Source organism: Phyllostomus discolor, chromosome 4 (assembly GCF_004126475.2).
Source record: "Phyllostomus discolor isolate MPI-MPIP mPhyDis1 chromosome 4, mPhyDis1.pri.v3, whole genome shotgun sequence".
NCBI lineage: Eukaryota > Metazoa > Chordata > Mammalia > Chiroptera > Phyllostomidae > Phyllostomus > Phyllostomus discolor.
In genome coordinates, this window is record NC_040906.2 from 128,078,390 (window position 1) to 128,095,177 (window position 16,788).

Consider the following 16,788-nt stretch of genomic DNA (forward strand, 5'->3'; position numbering starts at 1 on the left):
AGCCATGAATAACATTCAAAGGTATTGATGAATGACCTCAATGAAAACTGATGACTTTTTGGCATTTTTTATTGCATGCCTTTAAATTTTCCAACTCTGCTCACCTTGTAGCTATTTCTCCTTCAACTTTTGGAGCCACATTTTGATTGAAAACCTGTTCTGAAGAATTTTACTATATCACTCATCACAGTGAATTAATTCACTTCCACAAACTTAGGAGTCATTAATGGGAGTCATTAATGGGAGCCCAACTGTGCTCTTTAAAAGAAAATCAACTCTGTTTCGCATATTTATGTCATGCTTAGTATTGACTTTTATCTTTCTATTCTGTAAATTTTTGTTTTCATTCGCTCGTTTTTTGAAACTTTTGGCTTTTTAAAAAAAATCTTTTTCTTCCATTCTTTTGCCTTCCTCTTTCCCTTAACATTTATTTAATATCCTATAAAATACTTAAATTTTTACCTTTGACAACATGGGCCAACCACCTTTTTCATCTCTTTTGCTGATGCTTTTGGGAGTATTTCTTTTGCAATTTAGAATGTGAAACCTGTTATGGATTTGCCCTTATTTCAACTTTATTTGGAATGAGAGTTGCAGTAGAGTAGGTCTGCATGGGTATATTAGGATTGGAGGTAAGATACGGGTTATTGTTATATGCTGATTGTGCCCTTCTGAATGCCTCTTAGGCTATAGGGATTTTTTAAAAATCATTTCATAATGAGTGCTCTTTCATACTTACTATCCTTTGGGGGCACATGTGTACTTTATTCTGTATTTTTGTGAAATGCAGAGATCGTGCAATACGTAGAGAATGGCATGGGCTTTGGTTTCAGTGCTAACTTTGCTGCTTCCTAGCTGTGTGATTTCAGGCAAGTCATGCAACTTTTTCTGAGTCTCACTTTTCATATGTATAAGGTTGTAAGAATTAGTCATATGTATAAAGCACTGTATGTGCTTGATAGATAGCAGCTCTTTTTAGTAGCAGTACTGTAAAAAAATGTGAATCCTAACTGCTAGATTTTTTGTGTGTTTTTTTTCATTTTTTTATTGTAGTAAAATACACATAATGTAAGATTTACCTTCTTAACCATTCTGAAGTGTGTAGTGTAGTGGTGTTAACTACATTTACGTTGTTGTACAGCCATCACCAATATCCATCCTCAGACTCTTCTCATCTTGCAAAACACACTCTGTACCCATTATACCTTAACTCTCCTATCCCTCTCCAGCCCCTGGCAGCTACCACTGTACTTTCTATGATTTTGACTATTAGTATTTCATGTAAGTGATGTAATACACTTGTCTTTATGTGACTGGCTTATTTCACTTAGCACAGTGTCCTCAGGTTTCATCCATGATATAGCATATGTCAGAATTTCCTTCCTTTTTAAGGCTGAATAATACTCTATTTGATGAATATACTCCATTTGCTTACCCATTTATTAACTGATGGATACTTTAATTGTATCCATATTTTAGCCACTGTGAAATGAGCAGGGTTGCTGTGAGCATTGGTGTACAAATATCTCTTCGAGAACCTGCCTTCAATTCTTTTGATTATACACCTAGAAATGGAATTTCTGGATTATATGGTAATTCTATTTTCAATTTTTTTAGAAACCGCCATACTGGTTGCCATAGGGACAGTACTGTTTTATTTATATTCCCACCAACATTGCACAAACTTGCTAATACCTGTGATCTTCTGTTTTTTTTGTTTGCGTTTAATAGTAGTAATTCCAAGGGGTGTGAAATGGTATCTCCTTGTAGTTTTAAGCTGTGTTTTCTTAATGATTAGTGATGCTGAGCATCTTTTTATGTGCTGTGACCATTACATTTTAAAAGTAATGAAAATTATTAAGTGGCCAAAGAAGTATAGAGTCCTTAAGTCATAGTATTTTACTTTGATTTAGATTTAAAGATGTTTTTGTAATTCTAAAATTAAAAAGTTTAAGTTATGCTGAATTGTAGTATGTTTAGATTCAGTTATCTGATTGAAGACAAAATTTTTTTCTTCATGGACGACTTAAAGGCATTAAATTGTCTGGTAGTGAACACTATACAATAGTTCCCCCCCATCTGTGGGGGTTACATTCAAAGACTGCCAGTGGATGCCTGAAACTGCAGATAGTAAGTACTGAAACCCTATATACTATGTTTTTTTCTATAGATACATACATACCTTTTCACTTAAAGGAAGCACTTTATGACTCCTCTGGCGTATCCAAATTGCCACCATCACTAGTCTTGAGCTTTGGGACCATTATTAACTAAAATAAGGAGTACTTGAACACAAGTACTGTGAGATACCATGACAGTTAATCTGATGACTAAGACACTAAGACTAAGTGACTAACAGGCAGGTAGCCTATGCAGTTGACCTTTGCACAACACAGGGTTAGGGCTGCTTACCCCCTACAGTTGAAAATCTGTGTAACTTCAGTCAGCCCTCTGAATATATTAGATTCCCAACCATAGAGTTGACCCTTGAACAGTGTGGGTTTGATTTATGCAGGTCAGTTGAAAGCATTCACCTATAAGTTGATCTGTGCAGTTCAAGCCAGTATTGCTTGAGGGTCAACTAGACAGCATAGACACTGGACAAAGGGGTGACTCGTGTCCTGCCTGGGTGGATGTGGAACTGGATGGCATGAGATTACACCATGGTACTCAGAATAGCGCACAATTTAAAACCTAAGAATTGTTTATTTCTGGGATTTTTCATTTAATATTTTTGACCACATGTAACTGAAACCACAGAAAGTGAAACCATAGATAAGGGGGTCCTTCTATAGTAAGAAAATCAGAGAGCAATCACTTTCTTGGATAACTTTAACATAACTCCTAACAAATGGCTTTGTGAATGGTAGACTCATAGTTTCTGTTAAGGAATGGTATTTAATATGTATTGAGACTTAGAAGATCTCTCAATCTCCACAAATACTATAACTGTTGTTGGGCCTTTTAGGGTAATTTAGGTCACCACAAGAATGCCAGGATAGCTTCTTAGCATAGTGTTCCTATCTTCAAGTGTGACAACTGGACAGTTTCTTAAAACACTGTGGTTTTCTGGGAGGAGTCAGTGGACCTTTTGAGAATCTGACCAAAGCTTTCTTTGCCTCTTTCCCTAAAAATGAACATGTATACACAATATCAGGTACAGTTTCAGGGGATTTGTGGTCTCAAGGCTCCCAGTTACCAACCAGCCAACCCATAAAACTCTTATCTTTAGGATATGACAAAAGTTCATAATATAAATAACATAAAATAGAAGCTCTCCCATATTTATCATTACTTTATAAGGAATCTGGCAATTTTTTCAGGCTTTTAAAATTAGTATAGACAAATGATATAAATCTGAACCCTTTATTACTGTTTTCTAACTTTTCAGAGATTTTTCGTCATTAGGACCAGAATGTGATCTTGTTAGACTGGAGCTTCCTATATAAACAGAATCTGTTGAATAGTGTCAGGAGAATCAGTGACTTATACTATTTTATATTTTGAGAATTTAATTTTTGCTAATTTTTCAGTTAATTGAAAGTTTTTTCAGGAGGTAATTATCTCAGTAAAAATAGAGATATTCAGAGTTGCTGTTTCACATTTGGTTGTCCAGTCATTTGGCCATAACGTGCCACTCTTTTGCTTGGTAGGAAGGGGACAGGTAGGTAAATACAATAGCTTTGATACTGATACTTTTTTAGATCTCTGACAGGTTAGTTAAGGTAGATCAATTATTCTTTGTAGTAGGGGGAGCCTTTACACTAATTTTAAGATTTAAATGTGCCATGGTTTTTGCCCTATAAATTCTCTCTCCTCCTAAGCATCAGGGTTTTAGCACCAACCTTTTTATTAGAGCTATAATATATGAAAATATTTATATCTTCCTACAGATATTTAGAGATCTTTACCTCTTAGTTGACACCCTTGGCCTCCTTATCCTACATTAATTCTATTTTATAACACACTTGTCTTCACTTTATAACTTGCCAAAGACATATGGATCCTTTAAAAATGGTAATCCTAATCAGAGAAGCCAGGGAGATGCTCTTCTTCTAGACCTTTCACTCTTTTTTTTTTTTTTTTTTTTTTGAAATTTTTTAAAAGATTTTTTTATTGTTATTCTATTACAGTTCCAATTTTTTCCCCTTTGCCCTCCTCTGTTCAGCCCACCCCCCACTCCCACAGTCAATTCCCACACTGTCATCCACGTCTGTGGGTCATTTGTATATGCTCTTTAACTAGACCTTTCTCCTTCTTTCCACCGTTATCCCCCTCCCAACACCCCTCTGGTCACTGTCAGTTTGTTTCTCATTTTTATGTCTCTGGTTCCATTTTGTTCATTAGTTCATTTTGTTCATTAGATGCCTCTTCCAGGTGAGATCATAGGGTATTTGTGTTTCACCATCTGGCTTACTGGAGAATATTATGCTAAGTGAAATAAGCCAGCCATATAGACTTTTTACATTTTATTCACAATTATGTTTATGTTTAACCCCAGCCTCATGTTTCCAAGATGTAAATATAGCTTTTCAAATAAATGCTTTATTTTATTTATCTTTAATCCTCAGTGGAGGACATTTTTTCATTGCTTTTAGAGAGTGGGGTGGCATCAGGGAGCGAAACATTGACCTGAGAGACAAACTTCGATTGGTTGCCTCCCATATGTGACCCAACAAAACCAAGCCTGCAACTTAGGCATGTGCCCTGACGGGGAATTGGACCTGCACTTTTCAGTATACAGGATGACTCGCCAACCAACTGAGCCGCACCGGCCAGGGCAAATGTTTGAGAGCAGAGAAAGGGAACTAACCTTTATTCAGGACTTACTATGTGCCAGCCACCAGACTAGCTGCTCTTTATATTTGTAGCATTTGGAGATGTTTAAATAACTTCTTCCACATGTTATTTAATCCTCTTTGTGATCCTATGAGTTAGTGTGTGTTAGGTGACCCAACCCCATTTTGTAGATGAGGAAGCAGAGGTCCAGAAAAGTTAAAAGTAAGCTCCGTGTGACCACATGTGTTTTTCTCTTCCTCAGTATCACTAATGAAATACCTGATTTTATGATGTAGAGAGAAACCAGGATGAATTAATTGTTTCAACATATCCTTGAAGAATGAAGATGAAAGTTGCTCTGCTGCATTCTAACATTTGCAGAATCAGTTTGATAAAGATATCAAATATGAGAGATTTTTTAAAGAGTAACATTCAGGGAAATGTGAATCTTTTTTTTTTTTTCCCCAGAAGATAAAATATTTGATTGTGGGTTCTGGTACTTAAAAAAGTATACTGATTATTCGTCAGACATAGCCAGGGAAAGTGATCAGCATTGTAAGGTCCCTTGGATCTTTTGTCTCATAATTAAACGGTTAAGCCCCATTTTCTTTTCTTGTGACTGTAGAAACGCAATCTACATGTGACGAGTACATGCTGAGTTATAGAAACCATGTAAGCACTGTTTTTCATTTACCTTGTATGATGTTGCTACCCTGCTTATAATATACCCTCCGTAAGATTAAATGACTATGCTTCTTGTTTAGAATACACTGACCATACATTTTAAAGGTTTTTTATTTGTTTTACTTTGCAAAGTGTTGAATTAAATTATTGCACCTTCCTCAGTCAAACTTCTTGATTGAATTTGAATTACAGTTTTTCACTATTTCATTGGTGATGACCATTGCTTATATAAAAAATTTTGTGTGCTTTTAATGAGCTTTTTATATAATAGAACTGAGCCATATCTGGTAGCTTAGCTGAAAACAATATCTTGATTAATGTAATCAACAAGATTTTTTTTACCTCTTTTTTATTTTTTTAATTATATTTTATTGATTATGCTATTACACTTCTGATGTTTCCCACTTTCCCCCCCTCTACAAAGTAAACCCCACTCCCTCAGGCAATCTCTACACCATTGTTCATGTCCATGGGTCATGTGTGTAAGTTCTTTGCTCTATTTCCTGTACTGTACATCACCATGGCTATTCTGGAACTACCTGTTTGTACTTCTTTTTTTTTTTTTTTCTCCCCCCCCACCCTTGTTTGTACTTCTTAATCCCCTCACTTCTTTACCCATTCTCCCTGTCCCCCTTCCTGTATGGCAACCTTCTGGTAACAAACTTTTCTCTTGCTTTTAAGCATCTCACTTCATCTTTAACCTTTGGCATTTAAATTATGATGTGTGGACCTCTTTGCATCCATAAAATTGGGACCCTCTGTGCTTCCTGGATTTGCTTGTCTGTCTCCGCCAAATCAGAGAATTTTTCTTTCACTATTTTTTCAGATAGATTTCCAATTTCTTGCTTTCTCTTCTAGTGCCTCTATGAGGTAAATGTTGGTCGGACCTTTTACAATTGTCCCAGAGGCTGCTTATACTATCCTCATTTTTTTTGGATTATTTTTTCTTCTTGTTGCTCTGCATAGTTGTTTTTTGCTTCCTTATGTTCCAAATCATTTATCTGAGTCTCAGCTTCATCCATTCTACTGTTGTTTCCCTGTAAATTGTTCTTTGTTTCAATTAGTGTATCCTTCGTTTCTGCCTGGATCTTTTTATGCTGTTGAGGTCCTCACTAAGTTCTTTGAGCATCCTTGTAACCAGTGTTTAGTATTCTGCATCTGATAGATTGATTATCTCCATTTCATTGAGCTCTTTCCCTGGAATTTTAATCGGCTCTTTCATTTGGGCCATGTTTCTTTGTCTCCTCGTTTTGGCAGCCTGATGGCCCCTACTTGTGCTGGGCTTGGAGATTCTCAGATAAAGCCAAGCTGTGACTCTAATCTAGCTGCTGCTAGGGCTCACTGAAGCCAACTGTTGCTTATTTGATAGGATTTAAGAGCCAAGTGGAGTCATTCTTAGTGGAAAACTTTGGATGGGCCCGTAAGTTGGGTAGGGTAGAGCCTTTTTGTATCTTCAAGGTGAGTAACAGTGTTAGCCAGGTTGATGGAATCTCAGATATGGCATTAGCCTACCAGCTCTGTTGAGGGGAGGGCTCAGCAAAAGGACAGTGGCCTCTGCTCACCCCAATTCCTGACACTTTAGTCTATCCCTGTATACCACTGGTGCCCTTCAAGCTGCCACCGTGGTGCTGTAGCTCAGAGGGAGCTAGTCTGAGTAGGTGAGTCCATGTGTGGGTTCCCCAAGAGTAACTGGGGCTCCAGCAGCCTCTTCTACCTACTCAGTCCCCACTGGTTTTCCCAGCCCCAAGCTGTAGGGACTTACCTTTCTGACACTGGAATCCTGAACTGGGGGGCCTGGTGTGGGTCTGAGACTCCTTGCTCCTGAGATATCCCTCCAGAATTTTTATCCACGTGGGTGTGGGGCCATCACGTTCCACCTCCACGCCCCTTCTACCAGTGTGGATGGATGTGGGTTCTTCAATTCCATAGTTGTCAGACTTCCATTCAACTTGATTTCTGACATTCCCGAGTGATGATTGTTGGGCATTTTAGTTGTAATTTTGATGTGGTTGTGTGATGAGGCAAGCCACATCTACCTACATTGCTATGTTGACCAGAAGCTAAGATTTTAAAGACATTTTTATATATTCAATAGTTTCTAGTTCTTAAACATCTTCTTTATGGTTTTATGCAAAGTATTAACTTATCTAGAATACTTTTTCTTAGGTAATGCAAGAATGAACTTGAGCCTAAGCTGTTATGTATTAGTGAATTCAAGTTGATGCATTTCTCTATGCTTCAAGATAATTTTTGAATCTGAACACTCTCCTTGGACTATCTGGTTTATGGGCCTAGAACATTTTTGTATCTATTTTGTTTGTGTCTTTGGGAATGTATGGGGTATAGGTATTAAGCATAGTTAGCATCTATAGAATCATAACAATTACATAGATTTTAAAAGCCTTCTTAAAATCTGAACGTAAAAGTCCACCCATGCTGTGAAAGTATGGATGATTGAAGCAGCAGAAGCTCTGGAATAGGCATCATATGAAATAATGGTTGGACTTCATTCTAAAAGTTTACCTCCCTGTTGTTTCCTCAGCCTGTTAATAAAATTGTAGGTTGTAGGTAGACACCACCCCCAAAATGTATATGTTATAATTCTGTGCAAAGCACTAAAAATATGAAATAATTCTGTGCTACCGGTAGAACTGATTGAGGCAAAGGAAACCATTTTTAATTTTTGAGCCCTAGTGTCAAGTTAATCCTCATAATTCAAACCTACAGTTTTGCCTTAGGTCTTGTAGGCAATGATGAATATTTCAATAAACTGTATTTACTTAGGGCATTCATAATGTCAACGAAACAGCTGCAACTTTTTTTTTTTTTTTACAATTACAGAGTGGTATTCAGTTAACAGAACAATTATTTCACATAAACTGCATCAGACAGCTGAAGATGATAAAGCTGCCATTCCCATATATAACTAATTTGTGCTGTGCACTAACAAGAACTGGCTCTAAATGTCCGGGCCAATTTACAGCCCCCACGCCATGCCAGACAAGGGTAGTGGCTATTGAAAATAACACCAGGACCGGCCTCTCTAAAGACACATTTGGTAGTATGTTAACTATAAAAAAGACACTGTACAGTGTAAAGACAAATCGTACACAGCCTTACATTTCAGTTTTTTTCTTTAAACGGAGTGAGTTGTATAAAGGAGGATGAAATGCTTTAGAGACAAGAAAAAAACTGCACTACAACCAGCTTATTTATCAACATCTTCATTTTACTCCTCTTCACCTTCGTCTTCCACCTCTCCTTTTTTTGCTTTTTTCAGCTTTGACTGCTTCCTTCTGTGCTGCATCAGGCTTTCTTTTAGCTTGATGTGCAGCAGTCTCCATATTTCTCTTCTAGCTTAGCCCCCATCTTTTCACCAGGCTGCCTGTCATCTGCAGCAGTGTTACTCCACATCTCTCCCAGCTTCTTTGCAGCATCACCAATTATCCATTGGATAAGGGAGGCTGGGAGGCTGTCCCTTGATTTTTGGGCGATAAAACAAGAAAAGGCTGAAGGAGGCCTCTTGGGTGCATTGGGATCCTTGAACCTTTTGGTTTCCCTTTAAGAAGGGATATAAGCTTTCATTTCTCTTTCATAACGGACCTTGTCTGCCTTTGCTGTGTCTTCAGTTCTCTTTAGCAGACATGGTCTTCCACCTCTCTGAGCACTTGATAGAGAACTAAGAAGCAGACTTAAGCATCTGGGTGCTTCTTTGTGTGCTTCTCCCAGCAAGTTTGCACAGAGAAAGCCTGTGATGATATTTTCCCTCTCAGTTTCATAGGATCTTCTTTGCCTGCATCTACTCATTTTTCCTCAGTGAACACAAAATTGCCCAGTGTGGGTCCGGCTCACAGTTGCCCCGACATGCTGTTTCTGTGGAGCTCAGTGTACTGCAGTGGCTGTCAGTAATGAATTGTTTATGCCAGTTAAGACATGCTTCTTTTGGCCTTGACTTCGAATTATAATAACAGAAAGCTTGGGTATTTTATCTCTGTACCTAATGTTTTAAGACTTAATTTGTTCTTCAAATTGTAACTATAATGTTTTATTTTCCTAAAACTTTGCTTGAAATATTTGAAGTAGCAGATGTATATAACAGTGTAGAAAAAGCGATAGTATTTTTGCTGGAATGGCAAAAAAAAAATTTGTAAGAACAAATTTTTGCTGCAAAGCAATGTGAGGGATATATAGTGATTTTTATAAAAGTTATAAATCTTTAATTTTTAAATATGTATTTTATGTTTTAACATATTTCCAGAGATGCAAATACGTCCATTTGACCTTTATTTCGTTACTTAAACCTTGTACAGTCACTCTGAACTATATACAGGGTGGAGCAAAAATAGGTTTACAGTTTGTATGGAAAATAATACAGTAATAAATAACAGAATGAAGTCTGTTTAAATACTCATAACTGTAAATCTACTTTTGCCCCACCTTGTGTGTGTGTGTAATATAATTGTAGTTAAAGTAATAAGCCAGATCCTGGCTGGTGTGGCTCAGTGGATTGAGTGCTGGCCTGAGAACCTAAGGGTCACCAGTTTGATTCCCAGTCAGGGCACATGCCTGGGTTGCAGGCCAGGTCCCAGTAGAGGGTGCATGAGAGGCAACCACACTTGGTGTTTCTCTCCCTCTCTCCCTCCCTCCCTCCTCTCTCTCAAAATAAATAATACATAAATCTTTTTTTAAATAAATAAGATAAAATAATAAGCCAGAAAGCCAAATATTAGGTCATTGATAAACCATGGTTCAGATTTTAAGTGACTTTTGCAATATTTGGTCAGTCATGTTGTTTTTATAAAGGCTTAGGCCTCATTATGAAAGCATATAAGACATCAGATAAATGCCATGCAGAGGCATTGTTCAGAAAATCCTGTGCTGTCTATAGAAATGAATGCATATGATTTTCAAGATACAGGAGAGTTTTATCTAGCACCAAAATTTTAAGGTGGTTTTATGCAAGTGAAACTTTGGAGTTTATTTGCCAGCTCCAAGTAAACATACTAGCTTTTTAAAGTTTAGGTTTCTTAAATACTGGAATTTTCTATTTCCTCATCCTCAACAGTTATGTTAAAAGAACTTTCAAATAATATTTTTGAATATAGAATTAAAATTGAACTGCCTACTTCATTAGTTTATTCTTTATTTATTCTTGATTTAAGTAATATAATTTGATAATGTTTTTAAAAAAGTGAAACATACAACCCTAAAGGGAAAGTGGTATACTGCTAATGAATTGTAATTATTAAGCTTTGGTACAGGAGAAGTCATTGATGATGTTCTTTGAGAATACATAAATTATGGCACAATAACCTCTTCATAAGTACATTTCCATTTATTTTTTCTGCTTCACAGAATGTGACAGTGATGACAACCTGGGCATAAAAAGTACTCCAACAGAAGAATTCAGATCCAAAGAAGGTAACCTAATGTAATAATTAAACCTTTCCCTACTTGACTGTATCTTGCATGCTTTTTTCCCCTTTCACCTGTTCATCTCCTGTACGTCCTCCTACCCCTCGGGTAAAAAATAGTTGTTAACTTGTTCAAATGATAGTTTGCATGTAAGGTGATTTAGTGATAATACCAAATTAGGAGGCTAGAACAAGAATCAGTCAGTTATGGCCCTTGGACCAAATCCAGGCCACTACCTGATTTTGTAAAATAGGTTTTGTTAGAACTCAAACTCTTGTTTGAGTATTGACTATATTGTTGCTTTTACATTACAAGAGCAAGGTTGAGTAGCTGGTACACAAACAGTATAATTAACCCCTCCAAGCCTAAAATAATTCTTTTGTGACCCTTTGCACAAAAACTTTGCTAACCCCTGGGCTAGGAGTATATTTCAATTTTTTAGTTTGTACTTATTTTGAGGAGTATTAAATTAAGAATATTAAAAGTTATACAGAAGAAATATGAGAGCAGTCAGTTATATCTAAATATTAATGGGCTGTTTCTACAAATTAAAATTTTTCCCCTTTCTTCAAAGGAAAATTTACTTATTTCCTTCCATAGGTTAAAGAGAACTTTTTGTGTACTTTACAGCAAATAATTTACTGACTAGACCACTATTTGGTTGTGTTGTAGTCCCATTTTTGTGCTTTGGTTTTTCCATAAAATGTTGCCTTTAAATAAGCATGGGAAAAAATGAAGCAACTGATTTTAGAAAACACTTGAAGCTTCACTGAAGAGGATGAAACGTTAACATTGGCCTCTGTGACATGGAGGACAACAGTTAGGAGTGAGAATGCGGGGAACAGAAAGTGAGGAGGGAAAGGTGGCCAAACATGCACAGACAGAATGGTTTGACTAGTTCGTTTTGTGTGTGTTTGCTTGGTCTCTGACATGAAAAAATTAGTTTGGCTAAGAGCATACTAGAACTTTATATCATTAGGGATTTGGGAAGTTGAGTCTGCAGGGGAATTGATTCATCCATTCAATAAAGTAGAAAACACTCATCTTTCTCTCTTCTAGCCAGAATTCACTGGTTAAACAAAGGTCGCAGTAAATCTGCAGCCCAATGGGAAGCAAGCTTTTTGACCAGTTGTTTTCAGCAGCATGGTCTTGCAAGGTCCAGCTCAGTGCTTAGCAGCCACATAATAATAAATTAAACAAATGAACTTTTATGAGTTTTAAACAAAAACTGCCAGCTAAGTTGTTTATTAAGGCCGCTAAGAGATAAACACCGTTGGGCATCTAAGTAGTTCAGGCTTTGCAACCTTTATTTGCCACCCATGACTAATCCTATGGAAAATGCCAGACAAAATTATAACTTCTAAATAACCACACTTGGGAAGACTTCACAGTTTTCTGGGCTCCTAGCTAGCTCAAAAATCTGAGATGTATATACTGAATGTGTATCAGAGTTTCTAGCATTTTATTATCTTATGTAATGAATTTTATGGTTTGGGGGTTTGGAGAGGTTTTATATTTTGTGATTCTTTAGTTCACAAAAAGGATTACTGTTAAAGGGTGAAAGAGAAGGTACTTTAAAGTAGTTGTCATATAAGGTATGGACATAATGCTTTAACTCCAAGAAAAATCAAAGGATGTTGTTATGTGTGTGTTGTCTTTTATTTCCTGATTTCCTGATAATATATGTAGTAAAAGTGAGATGCACACAGTGTTCCATGAAAGTTAAGGAATCTGGCATTTTCCTCTAATACCCTTCCTTTCCCCCCTTCTTTTTGCCCAGCAAGAACTAACATAAATATCATCTCTTAGTTTGAATCATACATAATTGTCATTTCTACAGGCAATTTTGTGTGGTCAATGTCTCTTCTAGATTTTCCATCTTTACAGAGAGCTAATTCCTACCTCCTAGGATCCCTCTGTACCATACCAAATGGTATAGTACAGAAAAAAATTTCTGCCTGTGTCTCTCATCTCCGTTGAATTATGAGCTCCTCAGAGGGTAGGATCATGTTTTATTTTCTTTAACAGAGTCTTACAGAGTTTGGCAGTAAATGATTGGTTATTGAAGGAATGAGCCTATAACAAACTTAAAACATGTTAGAGCTACCATGACCCATCTCTCTGTAATTGGATAAGGGAAATTAAGACACAGGCCATTTGATTAGTGATTTTGTTGACCCAGTACCATGAAAGCAAAGTGGTATCTGGTCTAGACTTGATAGCAAACCTTAAAAAGAGTTTATGTGACTTCCCACGTTTCTCTTCCTACCCTTCCCAACACAACACCATAAATGCCTGACAAATGGTGGTAGAAGTCAGGATAAATTTGCATGTTTCTTTTTGCCTTGAGGAAAGGTAAATTTCCTTATCATCCCCATCTCCCCTCCCCTCATCTGCCCCCTGCCATGATTTGTCATATCCTTTGTTGCTGTCTGTAGACCATTAGTCTTCGACTATCCAAGCTAATCATAAAGATCCTTCATGAGCTATTTTGTGTACCAGATGGGAAATAGAGGCCAAATAGTGTTGTGGTAAAGAGTAAAGACTTGGGGTTTGGACTGCCTGGGTTGAAACTTAGTTCTTCCACTTATAAGTTATGTATTGCAATATTGGGCAAGTCAATTCACTGTATGTTAGTTTTCTCATTTTAAAAATGGAAATACTGGTATACCTATTGTACTAGAGTAACCTGGCACAAGGTATTGGTCGCTGCTGCAGTTATTGTGACTTTTGATCATTATTATCACCGTTACCCACTGTTAACCTGCATCTGAGGTCTGCTCTGTGTAGATATACCTACTAAACAGAGGTGTTCTGACTCAAATCTCTAAAAAGGAAAGAGGCCAGCTTTTTGTGGATGGTTGCCAATGCAAAACCATCTTTCTGTAAATGTCAGCAATTTATCTTAGAATTCCTTTGGTTAATGGCAGTTATCAATATAATTATTAATATTATAATGTAACAGCAGTGAAAGTCCATATTGTGGCCAGTTTAAAAGCCAAAGAAAGGATAAAAGACTAGTGTATTCATTTTTTTTTTGAAACATTTTCTTTCCTACTGAATTCTTTTTTTTTTTTTTTAAGATTTTATTTATTTATTTTTAGAGAGGGAAGGGGGAGAGACAGACAGACAGACAGACAGACAGACAGACATCAATGTGCAGTTGCTGGGGGTTCTGGCCTGCAACCCAGGAATGTACCCTGGCTGGGAATCGAACCTGGGACACTTTGGTTCCCAGCCCGCGCTCAATCCACTGAGCTACACCAGCCAGGGCTAGCGTATTCATTTTTTAATTCAGTTAATGTTTATGAACTGCTTTTAATCTTAACAACTTGTGAAAGCCAGAACATTCTCTTCATTTTACATAAAAACTTAGTCCTCTAAAACTAGAGATTTAACCTTTTTTATCTCATGGCACACAGAAAGTAATTACTAAAATTCTGTGGTACACAAAAAACATATTTTTTGCTGATCTGACAAAAAAAATAGGTGTAATTTTGATTCATTCACATCAAATGGTGATTGTTGTGTTGCCTGTTGTCATTTCTTTTTTATCTGACAGTCTAAGGGAAAAGAGGTCAGTGGCCCTGACTAAAGAGCCAGGTATTGTGTGTTTTAAAAATTCTTGTGGCACACCAGTTGTAAATCACTGTTGTAAATATTAAGTATTTTAGTTACTTGCTTTCAGATTCACAGCCACAAAATGATTGGGGCATGATTTGTAAATAGGCATTCTAACTCCTATTACTGGATTCTTATTTCCATAATGACCTCTCTTTCAAAGAGAATAAAATGAAGCAGAGACAAAGGAGAGTAAGAGAAACATACATTTAGTCATAGAAAAGAAAAACAAAGGTATACTTCCCATAAGTGTTCTTTATTTCTTCATATAGCTTGGTGTTACTGCCTAATATTTTGTTAGAAGGGTTCAACCTAAAGGGTTCCCTTGTGTGTTTCTTTTGGGGCAGGTCTACTAATAACATACTTCCTTAGATTTTGTTAATCTGGGATCGTCTTAATTTCTCCTTCATTCTTGAAGATTGGTGTTGCTGGATATAGACATTTTTCTTTTCTTTCAGCACTTTAAATGTTACCTCACTGACTTCTGGACTCTGGTTTTTGATGAGAAAGAAATAGCAATTAATCTTATTGAGGATGTCTTATTTGTGAGAAAACACTTCTCTCTTGCTGCTTCTGTTGTTTTTAGCTTTTTGACTGTTTGACTGTAATGTGTCTCAGTATGGATCTCTGATTTTCTCCTGCTTGGAGTTGGCTGAACTTCTTGGATGTATAGATTTATATCTTTCATCAAATTTGGGACATTTCTGGACAATACTTTTTCATATATTTTTTTCTGCCCCTTCTCTGTTTGAGACCCTGATAATGTGTATCTTCATCCATTTTATGGCACCTCAGTGGTCCCTTAGGCTCTGCTTGCTTTCCTTCATTTTTCTTTCTGTTCTTCTAACTAGATAAATTATCTTATCTTCACCTTTGCTGATTCTTTTTTTTCCCTGCTTAAATTTGTTAAATTCTTGTAATGATTTTTTCATTTTAGTTGTACTTTTTAGCTCCAAAATTTGTATTTGGTAGTCTTTCACAATTTCTCTCTATATTGATGTTCTCATTTTGTATATATTTTGTTTTTCTGGTTTCCTTTGCCCATGGCTTACTGCTTAGAACATATTTAAGATAGTTGGTCTAAAGTCTTTGTCTAGTAAGTCCAATGTCTAGGTGTCCTTAGGGACAGTTTATTATTTTCCTCTTCACATGGGCCATACTTTCCCACTCCTTTGTATTCTTTGTGTGTGTGTTGTTGAAAACTAGATATGCATATATTATATGTAGTACTTCTGGAAGTCAGATTTTATCTCTTACTGAGTTTGCTGTTCTTGATCAATGAAGGTTGTTGCCATTGTCTGTTTGTTTAGTTACTCTTCCCAACTGTTCTTTGCAAAAATAGTATTCCTAATCATGTCTCATCACTAAAGCCTCTGTTCCTTTAGCTTGTGTTAGAGATTTCCCTATACCAGGAACTACAAAAAAAAAATTTGATAGAGATTTCCCTATACCAGGAACTACAAAAAAAAAATTTCTTCAGTGTTTACAGATTGGCTTTGTGCTGGGGCCCTCTTGATATTTAGCCAGGCTTACACTGAGCATACAGATCATTCTGTGGTGCAAGCTCCAAGTCTTCTCAGGTATTTTCTGAGCATGCATCCTATCTTGGGCATGTACTTGACTTCCTAAATTCCACACTACACATTAATGCTTTTGAATGCCCTAATTTTTTGAAGAAATTTTCTTAATGGCTTTTCCTCCTAGGTATTAGGCACTCTTAACTGTAGTCTTTTGCTCCAGGCTGTAGGCTTTTGTTAACCTTTCAATGTTGCTGCACAATACCTGCTGCTTTTCTGCCCTGAGTGGGTTCTCAGAGAGGCAAAACAAAGATGAACACCTTGTGTCAGTCCTTTAGGTAGCCCCCAGACAGATCAGAACACAAACACAGTAACTTGTGAGTATATTCTGCTGTGCTCCATCTGGAACCAAGGACTAGGGTCCCAAACTAGGAACACGGGCTGCTGTCAAAGACTGCTGCCAAGTCAGGGAGGTGGCAGGGCAAGGGCAAGGAAGAATGCCTCAAGGCTTTCCTACTGTTTTCATATCGTCTTTTTCCTGGTTGAGTATTTGATTCACTGAAAGGTTGTGAACCTTTCAGTATTTTCCAGACTTTTGACAAAGTTGTTTCAAATGGTTTTTGCTTGTGTTTCAGTGTTTCTGTGGTTGTGTTTAAGTGTTTCAGTGTTTCTGTTCCAAGACTGATTTTATTTCTTTAAGTGTTGTAGAATTCACTGGTACAACTATCTTTGCCTGGAGTCTCTTTCTAGGAATTTTGAGAATAAAATCATT

The 16,788-nt window shown here is 36.8% G+C and overlaps 1 protein-coding gene and 1 pseudogene across 5 annotated transcripts in view; one reads left to right on the forward strand and one right to left on the reverse strand.

The window, feature by feature from the left end:
• The window catches only part of ZNF451 (zinc finger protein 451), a 91,501-nt gene that overhangs the window by 56,189 nt on the left and 18,524 nt on the right, over positions 1-16,788 (forward strand). For 4 of the 5 annotated variants that reach the window (XM_036024291.1, XM_028510261.2, XM_036024294.1 and 1 more), the window contains one exon: positions 10,819-10,884. The exons of the other annotated variant lie outside the window; for it this stretch is intronic. In XM_036024291.1, coding sequence (XP_035880184.1) covers positions 10,819-10,884 — 66 coding nt within the window. The remainder of the gene's footprint in view (positions 1-10,818; positions 10,885-16,788) is intronic. 5 annotated transcript variants of the gene reach the window in all.
• LOC114494048 lies at positions 8,693-9,875 on the reverse strand (annotated as a pseudogene).